Source organism: Vipera ursinii (genome assembly GCF_947247035.1).
Source record: "Vipera ursinii genome assembly, chromosome: 2".
NCBI lineage: Eukaryota > Metazoa > Chordata > Lepidosauria > Squamata > Viperidae > Vipera > Vipera ursinii.
In genome coordinates, this window is record NC_139513.1 from 199,394,187 (window position 1) to 199,406,840 (window position 12,654).

A 12,654-nucleotide genomic window follows, 5' to 3' on the forward strand; every position below is an offset into this window, starting at 1 on the left:
TTTAATTTTTTTTAAAAAAAATCAGATGAAAATGATAAGTCCACAGATTTTGATCGTAGCATTTATGTCGTCATCAGGCTTGGGGTTTTTTTCTCTCATTTCCTAGTGAACAGAAGGGCATCTGTTTTGTACATTGGAGAAATTGAACAAAATATAGAAATTGTGCTGTAAAGGTATGGGATACTTGGATTACAAATATGGGTTGGGGCCATATATAATCCACAAATGCTTTTTCTTGGCTTAGGGTTTCTTCACAGCAATAAGTGTCTTTTATTTATCACCTTATTCATGATAAAAGCATAAGCGTTTTGGTTTTTTAATTTTTTTTGGATAAATCAGGGACCCATTCAGAATAAATATAGTATATTTATTCTGAATTCATAGGAATATGAGGCAAAGAGTGTGAAGCAGCTAATTAAGAATCTCATTGCATTCACGAGATGTACTGAATAACCTGTTTTTAGGTCATCCTTTTAATATGCACATCTCCATCCAGGGATAATATTTATTTCAGATGTTTTTGCTCAGTCTTACAAGGTCTTTATTGATAATCCTACATTAAAAGCAGAATAGAAGGACGGATGCAAAAAAAATTTAAAAATAAATAACTATTACGATGGTTTTCTAAGCTCCACAAGCAGACAATCAATCAGCAACTCTTAATATTTCCCAGCTTTAAGTGAGTTGAGCACCGATAGTTGAGGGAATAGGAAGGAAGAGCGTTTGACAGTACACAGTGCTGTAATTGATAACATTAACTCTTAGCTAATAAAGATCAAATAATAAAATGAATGAACTCATCTTCCACTTTGAAAGAATCATGGATCTGCATTCTTAATAGCAAGATTATTAAAATCTAAGGCCGAATTAATTTATGATCAAGATTGCGTATAACAGTGGTTCTTAACCTTTTCTTCACCACAGACCCCCTTTAAATACCTTTTGTGGCCACAGGTCCACAAGATTAACTCAATATTTAAATCATAACATTATTTCAAGCCTTGGTGACCTCCTGTGACGACATCGCGGTGCCCCCCTCCCAGGGATCTCCAGACTACAGGTTGAGAACCACTGACTTATACCATAAAAGTACATATTTGTAATAATTAACAGAAATGCTATGCAAGTCTCATGACTTTGTATGATCCATTATAACAAATAGAGAGTGTGTTTAGAACTCCTTGCTGAACAAAAATGGAGGAAAGTCTTTATTGAATAGAAATCTGCGTTTAAGATTTTTTTTAAAAAATATATATTGCATACAGTAAATTCTCAAAAGTAATTGTTCTGGGGGAATATTTCACTTATTTTTAAGAATCCTCTTGAAGTTTATTAAAAGAGAACTGAGCTACATGTCCTGCAGAACACCCAATATAAATAGCCATAGGAATATAAAATCTTGTACTGCATTTACAAAAAAACAACCTATTTCTTCTGATTAAAAAAACACCCCTATTCTTTGTTCTAATGAACCTGCTGCTGCAGTAACATGTGGCTCCTTCATCTGTGAAACATAGGGGGACAAAAAACTATTCTTACTTTTCTTGTTCTGTAGTGTAGGTATGATAATGAAGAGTCCACTTGAATTTCACTGTTTTCCTGGTCAACCGCATCGGAGCAAGTCAGCACTAAAGACTGTAGGTGTAGAAGATACCTTTTAGTAAATGTAGGCGGTAACACGAACAAGCAATAGTCAGAGCTAGGTAAAGATTGAAGAGCATGAACGAAGGATTACAAAGTACAATCTGAAGCTTCTTCATGTTTGGTCTTGTCTTTTTGCCCAATTTCCTTCCAAATTGTTCATGTTTAATGGTAAATATTAAACAAGCAATATTCCCTTAAAGCATAGACTGTGTAATGATTGATCCAGTCCCCTCCACCCCAATAGTTTTCTAACTGGAAGAAGCTACGAATTAAAGAGCAATCCCAGTAACCTGGTTCTCTTCCCTGATGAACCTTTTTAGAAAACCACTTGTGCTTATTTTCATATGACGCACCTAGCTGGCTTAACCTATTGGAAAATCAGCAAGGAATTCTGAAGTATTTATATGGCATGGATTAAATTAGTTTTAACAACAATGGCTATCATTGAAGCAAGGTCGCCTTCTAAGATATAGCTTCAGTTACTTTCGACAGAAAATTCAAAAACCCATATTAGTAATATATGAAACTTACTGTATTTTATATTTTTATAGTTTTGTAGTATTCTATTTATATAGTTTTGTGTTTTAATATTGTAATCCTGCCAGAGTTAGCCTCCAGTAAGATGGGCAGCCAATAAAGTTGATAAAATAATAAAAATATTAGCTCGCAAGATAACATGTATGCCTTTATGTGCCACAGAACTCTACATGATAAATAAAACTGGTGTTTGCCTTATGACAGAATATGTAAGAAAAATGCAGAAATTTAAACTATGTATCCTAGGCAATAATTTCAGGTGTCAATTAGAACTAATGAGGTGAAGGAATATGTAATTACATTGTGCGAGGACAGAAACCCATTTCAGATATTTTGTTTTTCTTGGTGTTGAACCAATCAAATGTTTAGCTTATCATCCTTGTATTTGTTATTTTAATTACTCTCAAAATAACAGAGAAATATTACGTGTTTATGAGCAATTAGTTATACCCATAGTCTGAAAATATTATTCATCTAGATCAGGGGTGTCAAACTGCCAGCCCGCGAGCCGGATGCATCATAGCGAAACCACGCCCACCCCATTGCCGGCAATGGCAAAAAAAGTCGCAATACATCGTGACACGTCACGTGACATTGCGAATTTGACACCCCTGATCTCATACCTTATATTCCTGTTAAATTGGCTAAATATATATCTGGAAAAATTTTGCTTTTAATATTACTTTTACCAAATCATCACTTTTTGTGGATGCCATTTTAGTGCGTCAATCACCACTAGAACATGAGTGGATTAATAACTACCGTACTTATCCTTTGCAGGGCTGAATTGTCATATTTTCTGTCAAGTTACCAGCAAGTGTGGGAGTTTATGTGAGTTGTAACTGTATTCATCTGAAGGGCACCAGTTTTGGGGAAGCACGTGTTAGTTGTCAGACTTGGCATACAACAGATTTAGTTGAAGTAAGAATTCCTATTGGTAAAGTAAGATTTTTGTGTGTTTTTTTATAAAAAATAGTACTGTACCCCTTTATGGTGATGCTTTAATTTAAAGAGCTCTGCTTTGTAAAATGTTGTCTACCAAATGGCGATATGCCGTAAGATGCCATACCAATGCAAATATATTTTAAGTAAAAACAATTATAGCTTCCCCTGACTTTCACTGCCATGGCGAATGGGAGAGTGCAAGTTCCAGTCTAAAGCATGAGGGTGGCATCAAGTTGGAGAGAATGTCTTGTCAGAAGAAAGTTCTAGGCTCAAATTTAGGCTGGGTTTTCCATAGAACACACTGGGCAAGTTGCTTGAGGCAGAGACGGTTGCAGTCATGCAGAGGAAGGAATTTTTTGTTTATCCTGAAAGGAATGTTTACCTGAATGGGCTACCACCTTTGGCCAGTCTCTGCCTCTGTCCAGTTTGTTATCTTTTGTTTTAGCGTAATTTCTCACCTTTTGCCCCGGAAATAACTGTGAGGAGGTGAGGGAAGGGAAGATTGAATGGAAGGAAGGTTTGACTTCCTTCCCACATGCAAATAGTACATTCCTTTGCTCTGATCTCAAAATAACAGAGTTGGAAGGAACCCTGGAGGTCTTCTAGTCCAACCCCCTGCTGAAGCAAGAAACCCTATATCATTGCAGACAGCTGGTTGTCCAATCTCTTCTTAAAAATCTTCAGAGATGAAGCACCCACAACTTCTGGAGGCAAGCCATTCCACTGAGTAATTGTTCTGTCAGGAAAATTCTCCTTAGTTCTAGGTTGGTTCTCTCCTTGATTAGTTTCCATCCATTGGTTCTGCCTTCAGGTGCTTTGGAGAATAAATTGACCCTTTCTTCTTTGTGGCAGCCCCTTAGATATTGAAACATTGCTGTCATGTCAGCCCTAGTCTTTCTTCTCAAGCAAAAGCATTATCGCTTTGATTTTCAAGAACCACCTACAGTTCTCGCGGTTCAACTCTCATGCTTGATAACTTGCTCGCTGGTAAGGAGTTTGGTATCCAACAGCATATCCACATTCCCGCTTCTCTTGCTACTTCCTACATATTGAACTTGATCAATTATCCCAATTATCAGCTTTTTCTGCCAGGTAATCTCAAACACTGGCGCCTTCAGAGTTACCCTCCATGAGTTCCAGTGCTGCCTAACCATAAAAAAAGAACAATTCTGCTAGGAATAAAACAACCCCATGAAGCACCTTCGGCAAGATGCAATCTGTGGATTGCCATGTCTTGGCTATGAGTTATGTAAACTATGCCAAACAGTGTATTCTGCCATGGTTAATGTAAATTGTAGCTATATAAAACCCAGATGCTTCCATTTTTCCACCGCTACTCCAGAATCTCACCAAATAAAGGAGGCACGGGATGGGGCGTAGTTTGCTTTACAAATAGTGCTATGTGAGACAAGAAATGTAAACTTGGATCAATGAAAATAATTTTATACATTGAAAAAGGGCAGCACACTTTGCATCCTAAATAATTAAAATTCCTCTTTCACGTTCACAAATTCTTCAACTCCTCTTAATATCATATCAGGCAATTTCTCATAACATGTTTTGCAAAATGTAGTGAGAAATTATGGTTTGGGTGAAACTGCAATGGAATCATTTATAACAAGAAAGCCATTTTTGAGTGGAGGGGGGGGAATCAAGAAATCTACTTTGTCTTTTCCATTTCCATGATGGAAAATGCATTTATTCATAGAAATGCTTTCTTTCACCACCCTAAAAATCTTTTGTGGTGAAATATCCAGAACTTCCTCTGGCTGTAGTTTTTGAGTCAGTTTGTTGATTAATGAATTTATATTGCTTTATCCCTTAAAAAGTTACTCTTATGTACTGAATGACCTTTTTTGCTGGAATTTAGAACTTTGGTACCATTTCCAATATTGTCTTCTATTGCATCCAAATAACATTTAACCTGACAATGGTTAGTTTTTAAATTGTGACACCGTTATTTCGTCAATTGCCTTTGATTTTTAACCAAGAATTGGATTGAGTCGCTGGTTCAGACTTTAACAATGTAATAATAGAATACCTTCCTAACTAAGAACAAAATAATGTTGTTTTTCCACTGAAGGCTAACCATTAAAGGTTAATTCTTGCATTTTTTTCTCTCTCCCTACCTAGGGACTTTCTTGTCTTGACTTAGACCAAAGGGTATATTGCAAGGGAAAATTTTAACACTTTCATTCCTGGTGGAAGTTGGCTGTCTAATACCTGTTGTATTACAAATGAATAGCATAAAGCATTCAGTCCAGAGATTTGAGCATTCATTCTCATACTAGGAAGAAGTATTTTAAAAAGCAGAGCTATCGAATGCTTTGTTTATATCACACATTTAAAGCAGAATTTAATAGGTTTGTTGACTGCCATATTCAAACTGACTCACAGTGGTTTACAGTAAGAAACAGATATGCAACAAAACTGTAATTAAAGCATTTGTAAAAACAGCAAAACTAATAATCAGAAGATAACTCTGCTGCCACATTTCAGGGCTTGAGGCTGAATTCAGAAATGTATCAACAAAATGACAGTCTGGATCTATTCATTTCAAGCCTGTTTTCTGATTAAAAATCTTTTGAAACAGTTCTACTTTACTTCAGCTCTGCTGTTGTTTCCCCCCCCCCCCCCAGAATGCCAGAATGAATAATACTGAGTTACAGTAAAAATATTGAAGGTTAATTTTGAAACATACCTCCATCAGGCAAGGAGCTGTAAGGTTCTTGATTGTCATGTCTCTCCGTCTCTTCCCTCCCTCTCGCTCTATCCCCGTTGCCGAGGGAAGCATGGAGAATTAGCTAACTGAGCTAGGCTGGCGGAGAAGCAGGAAATGGCAGGCCGCATCCTTTTGATCAGGCTGAAAGCTCTCTTTGTCCACTTGTGTCTTTATGTGTGCCTGGCTTATTCATAGGCATTTTGCTGTGGCCATTTGCAGAATTATTGGCTTTCAGTGCTGAGAAACCCGTTGGAGGGATTTTGTTGGGGGAAAGGAGAAAGAACAGCAAAGATACATGGAGCTTCCTTCCACTGCTTGAAATCAAATGTGGATGTCAGACTCGCTATTCCTAAGCACTGCTAAACAGTTGGAAGTTATTTCCTTAGGGACTAGCTTTTGAAGCTTCTCCTTCTGATTCTACCTAAGGCACCTTCTGATTTCCCAAAAGATTAAGCAGGAATGATAGAAAGCATAGAGCAAAATCTGAGAGGTGAGTTTGAAGAACCAAAGTTCCAGCCTACCAGAATCTGGGATTTTATGTTTTTCAGTACGTGAGAGTTTTCTAATTAGACTAGCAACATTAAAGTCTTGCTGTTGCTTACTGTAATAATGTTTGAGGGACTCGGACATTCAGCCACCCGTCAGCTTTAGGTTGGTTGGAGTGTTTATCTTTCTTTATGGAGCTGTCCTTGGTCCTGGAGAGCTTGGCCCAATCAATTAACAAGATAAAAGTCTCCTTAGAAGCTCAAGGCCTGACTGTTGCTGCTGCTGCTGCTACTACTGCTGCTACTCTTCTTCTTCTTCTTCTTCTTCTTCTTCTTCTTCTTCTTCTTCTTCTTCTTCTTCTTCTTCTTCTTCTTCTTCTTCTGCTGCTGCTGCTGCTGCTGCTGCTGCTGCTGCTGCTACTGCTGCTACTCTTCTTCTTCTTCTTCTTCTTCTTCTTCTTCTTCTTCTTCTTCTTCTTCTTCTCCTCCTCCTCCTCCTCCTCCTCCTCTTCCTCCTCCTCCTCTTCCTCCTCCTCTTCCTCCTCCTCCTCCTCCCATGTATTCCACTGTCATATAACTTGGAGGTTTCTTTAATATACAAAGGAATTATCATCTGTCCAGAACAGTGTGAGTTCTATTATAAGCGAGCTGTACGTGTTTGCTTTTCATGTGTGAACAGTTCCATGTGTATATTTCAAATATACTGTATGATAATTTAATCTGATCTAAACTTAGATTCAACTAGTCATGATCAACTCACACTACTGATTTCAATGGTTTATTTCAATTGTGACAGTGAGGATCCAGCTCATCGCTGTTCACATATCTAGAGCATAATATATCTTTAGCCACATCCATATGCAGATGTTAAATATTTGGTTATTTTGAGGGATAAAGACGGTAATGATAATTTTTTCACAGTATATTACCTGTGTTACTATGTAATATACATATGAAGGTATGTTTAACATTTCTGCAATATAGTACATTTACTCTGTGGTCTGCATGTCACTTGAGTGATGAATTCAACTGATACAAATTCCAATATTTGTTTATATGTGAAATGTTTAATGCTGTTTAACATAGCACATGGCTGGTATTAATTTAACCAATCTAAACTTTCTAAAGATGTGTTTTACAATAGAATATGAACTAAACATATTTGCTTCATGGAATAACCAGAAGTGATTACTGCATACAGTTATCAAAGTATGAATACTTTCATGAAATCTTGGCCTCTATATAATTCCAACAACTTTTGTTTTTCTTAAATAAGAAAAAATACCTTATTATAAAAGGCAATCTCAGTAATGAGATATTTTTATAGAAACAATATCAGTTAAATTTTCCAAATAATATATGTACATGTATGTACATAGGTATGTTACAGGCATGTAACGTCTCATTTTGTTTGCAGTCAGCATGTAGAAAGCTTTCTATCTCAGCCTTCTGCATGCTGGCTTCAAATTCTAGAGTTATAATTGAATGTCTTTGGATGCACTAAATTAGAAAAGGCTAATGTATGTGGTATTTTTTTTTATTTTCCAGTTCATCTTATTCTGCTGAAGTCAATTCAGCTGGCTGATTTCTCTATATGGAAAGTTCTTCTGGTATATAGAATTGCATAGACACTATCCTATTGTTAACAGAAATTTATTATTGCAAAATAATAATAAATCAAACTAATTGTAAATTAGTTTGCTGCTCTTTTATCTTATTGAATAAAAGTTTGTGAAATTATGCTTGGGGAAAAATAGCTTTCAATTCAAGCAGCTATCAAAAGCGTGCAATTTCTTTTTCAGGGTGATAAATGGGACACTTCACTACAATTTCACAAACCTGGATAACTTCATGGATCTTCTTTGGGAAAATAAGCTACGTCCTGGTAAATATAAAACCAGTCAATTCATAGCTCTGTTTTACAATGTTTAGGTGAAGATATTTGGAGTTATGTGCAGTCATTTGCTTATCTTGATGACTACAAGACTTTAACAAGCAAATGTTGCAATTCAAGAAGTTAAACTTCCACCATAGCTAATGGATATTTTTACATGGCCTTAAGGACAAAGATCAGTTGGAAGTCACACAGCCTTTGCAAATAATGTTAGCATTGAAGTGCTTATACTCCACACAGCTGAACAATTATTGTTTTATATCTGATCCCGGAAAAATCCATAACTAGCACTGGATAGACACAAAGTCTAATGGGCACCTTATCAAATGCCAGCACTGGAAAAAAAGTGACTTATGACCGTTTTTCACTCTTAACAACCATTGCAGCATACTCATGGTCACATGATCAGAATTCAGACATGTAGCAATTGACTCATATTTATGACGGCTGCAGTGTCCTGGAGTCACGTGATCACCTTCTGAGAACTTCTGACAAGCAAAGTCAATGGGGGAGCCAGATTCACGTAACAACCATGTTACTCACTTAACAACTGCAGTGATTCACTTAACAACTATAGCAAGAAAGGTCGTAAAATGGGGCAAAACTCACTTAACAAATGTCTCAGTTAGCAACAGAAATATTGAGCTCAAGCACTCGAGTCAAGGACTTATCTGTATATATTCTGGCTTCATCTCTTGTGTCTTTTAACACTAGAGCAGGGATGTCAAACTGACGGCCCGCGGGCTGGATGTGTCATCCAGAAGCCGCGCCCACCCCATTGCCGGCAGTGACAAAAAGGCTCCGATACGTTGTGCGATGTCACATGACATCGTGAGTTTGACATGTCTGCACTAGAAGATCTTGCTCAATGCTTCTAGAGCGGTGCTAAATATTACTCCTGTTCATGTGAAACTATTTTACTTCATATTACTCCATTAGCCTACCTATAGATTAGTCTATTTATTGGCTTACAGCTCTCTTGATACCTGACAGTCACCCTGGTAAGGGTGATTTTTTTTTACATAGACATGCACACACATATGTGTTTGTGAATAAAACAGTAAGCTTATAGTACAACAAAGCAATTTTGATTTTAAAATAATTTGTGGCTCTTTGTTATTTCTAAAAATGTCTGGACTGCAAACAGATCTCGAAAGGCTTTCTTGGCTGATGATGCTATCTCATTAGGCCACCTAATCAGAGAGACTCAAGATCGTTTATAATGAAATACTCAATAAGACAATAAATAGAGGAAGAAAATGATATTTTGGAGAAATGCATAAAAATCAGGTTCAGCCTTTCCTCATCATTTATCGCTTAGCTTATGGCTAAGCTTCATTTGGGAAGGAAGGAAGGAAGGAAGGAAGGAAGGAAGGAAGGAAGGAAGGAAGGAAGGAAGGAAGGAAGGAAGGATGAGGAACACTGAGTATTTATTGTGGAGGGAGAGACTGTTTAGTAGTCTGATTATGTTATCACTTTGTGAATGGGCAACACACACACACACACACACACACACACACCCTTGTAAGAATTCCCTTCTGCTCTCATAATTCCACATGTCCATAAGCCAAAAAAGGTGCAGAGCTCTTATTTAAAGAGTAATCTTGTCAATTCCAACTGTCAGCTATTCTTGTAAGTTTGTCTTAGCACCTCTACCAAAGCCCCTTTGCTTGAAGTGAAGAGGGTAAAGAGATGACTTCTTTAGCTAGCTACTAAAAAAAAATAATCTCAGTGAGCTGAGTTCACATAGCAGGCAGGCTAAACCAAAATGAAACAAACTGATTGTTGGTTAACAAGTTATATGAACTTGCCAGCAAACAACGTGCTTTGTTGCAAAGCTGTGACTTTTTTGTGCTATTCATAAAAAAAGGGAACAATATGAAAAAGTAGTGAGGAAATGGATGCAATTAGTGCCTTCCCTAAAGCAATTTTGAGGTTCATTTTTCAATGGGAAAATAAAACCAGTAACTTCAGTGTGAAGTTTATTTGAAATGAAGTAGGAATTGATACGATTATAAGAGCCTCCACTGCAATCTGAGTATAGGTATAGGCAGTCCTCAGTTTAATGACCAGATTGGGCGTAGAATTTCCATTGCTAAGCAAAGTGTTTGTTAAGTGAGCCGTACCTAATTTTATGACCTTTTTGCCATGGTTGTTAAGCAAATCACTGTGAATCCAGCTTCTTTCATTGACTTAGTTTGTTGGAAGCCAGCTGGCAAATGGCAATCATACGAATTCAGGACGCTGCAACTATTGTACATGCTTGCCGGTTACCAAGCACCCAAATTTTGACCACATAACTGTGGGGATGCTGCAATGGTTGTAAATGTGAGGTCCAGTCGTAAGTCACTTTTTTCAATGCCATTGTAACTTTGAACGGTCACTAAACAAATGGTTATAAGCCGAGGACTACCTTTATAGACCAGAGCCAGGCTGTCCAATGATGGAGAATTATATCTGAGCCAAACGAATGCTTGAGCAGACATGGCCACTTAGCCACCCAAGTAGAACTTTGCAAAAAGATTTCTCAAATTGTTTTGTACCTCAGTTTCTCAGCGGCATTTTAAGAATGCACAACAGGAGGAAATTAGAGTGTACTGATTAAAATAGTCTGGCAAGTTTAATTTAATTTAATTTAATAATTTAATTTTTATACCGCCCTTCTCCCGAAGGACTCAGGGCGGTGAACAGGGCAATACACAATAAAAATAGAATACAAAAATTTAAAAGCTATTAAACATTATGCCCATAAAATTAATACATATTAAAATTAAAACTATTTATAAAAACCCAACCCCCTCCCGTCAGACCAGGCCAGCTTGTTCGAAAAAGAAAGTTTTGAGATCGCGCCGGAAGGAGCGAAGGTCGGGGGCCATCCGGAGCTCAACCGGTAAGCGGTTCCAAAGGTCTGGCGCGCCCACAGAGAACGCCCTCCCCCTGGGGGTCACCAACCGGCATTCTTTGATCGGCGGCACCCTGAGGAGGCCCTCTCTGTGGGAGCGCACTGGACGGAGGGAGGTTGACGCCGGCCGCAGGTGTTGCCGTAGGTAATCCGGACCCATGCCATGAAGTTCTTGATGAATTCTCAGTTGAGCCATGAACACTACACTTTAACCTATTTCTTATTCCAAGTCTGTAATAAGGGGATAGCAGAATGTACATAATAAAATGTATTCATCCCATAGAACATTTATAAGGATCTGGAGAATGTGTGGAAAGCTATGAAAAAAGTGCTGTGTAAAATAAATATTGTATTAGAGTGGGTGAATACTTAAAAGTATTTCTCAGTGACCTGCCTTGTTCACCTGAACATCAATAATTAAACTGATAGTGTTTAAATTATTGGTAAGAGGGCACATGGTTATAATTATCGTTTCAAATCTGAAGTGCCTCCTTCGGATGTATCCACTAGGCGATTTGCATTTTTAAGAATTTAATAGGCTTATTTGCCTGTTGTTATCCTAAATTATTAGCTGTAGAGGTCCTTCCCTGCTTTACGCTCTGTAAATGAAATTGGTCCCCTGGTTCCTTGGATATTAGCTATAATTCACAAATGAGGACTAAAGCAGCTTACATAGAAAAATTCAAAACTGCTATCAATTCTTGACTGAATTATTTTGCCTTTGTTTTTTTATATTAAATGAAGGTTTTGAATTGATGGGAAGTCCTTCAGGATACTTCACTGACTTTGATGATAAAGAGCAAGTGGTAGAGTGGAAGAGCCTGATTGTACAGTTGGCCAAAAGATATATCGGTGAGTTAACCAAACTCAGTGTTGGTGCAAACATTTATAAAAAGCCACGCTAGTGAAAATCTATATTTTTTTGTTCAACCCTTTTTGGTCTGAATATGCTGTGACTTAATTTATGCAACCGGGTATGGCTCTGGTTGGCTAAATAGCTGAACATTAGTAGGGAATTCCACAGGCAGCAGACAACTTTAGATATGGGATTTAGAGGCTAAATTAATGCTGAGATAAAGCATATTCTGGATATATCAGCTTTTTAGCTGAGGATCACACCAGGCCATGGGTCGGCAGCCTGTGGCTCCGGAGCCACATGTGGCTCTTTCAGCCATCTCTTGCAGCTCCCAGTCCTACTCCGCCATGTGCAGTCCCGGAAAAAAAAAGTGGACTAAAAAAATTCAACCAATCAATTCAAACTTCTCACAAAAAAAGAAAACCTCACGAAGTTTGAATTGATTGGTTAAAATTCTTTGCTTTGTGGGACTGCCCAGAAACTGTTTGTGGGACTGCCCACAAACCTCTTTTCTTCTTTGGACTGCACATGGCGGCAGTGGAGGAAAAGACGGGAGGACTGCTGGAAAGGTGAGTGGGCCCTTTTTCCACCTGCTGCGCCTTCCTCGGGCTCCCCTCCTCTGACCACACCACTGCCGCCTCGCCCGACTCCCTCCCCATCCCACTGGGC

General features: G+C 37.9%; 1 protein-coding gene across 1 annotated transcript in view; it reads left to right on the forward strand.

Moving 5' to 3' along the window:
- Positions 1-12,654, forward strand: part of IDUA (alpha-L-iduronidase) — a gene marked incomplete at its 5' end in the record, with an annotated part of 55,406 nt that overhangs the window by 11,719 nt on the left and 31,033 nt on the right. Inside the window, 2 exons of the mRNA XM_083353739.1 lie at positions 8,136-8,218; positions 11,874-11,981. Of these exons, the coding sequence (XP_083209865.1) occupies positions 8,136-8,218; positions 11,874-11,981 (191 nt within the window). The remainder of the gene's footprint in view (positions 1-8,135; positions 8,219-11,873; positions 11,982-12,654) is intronic.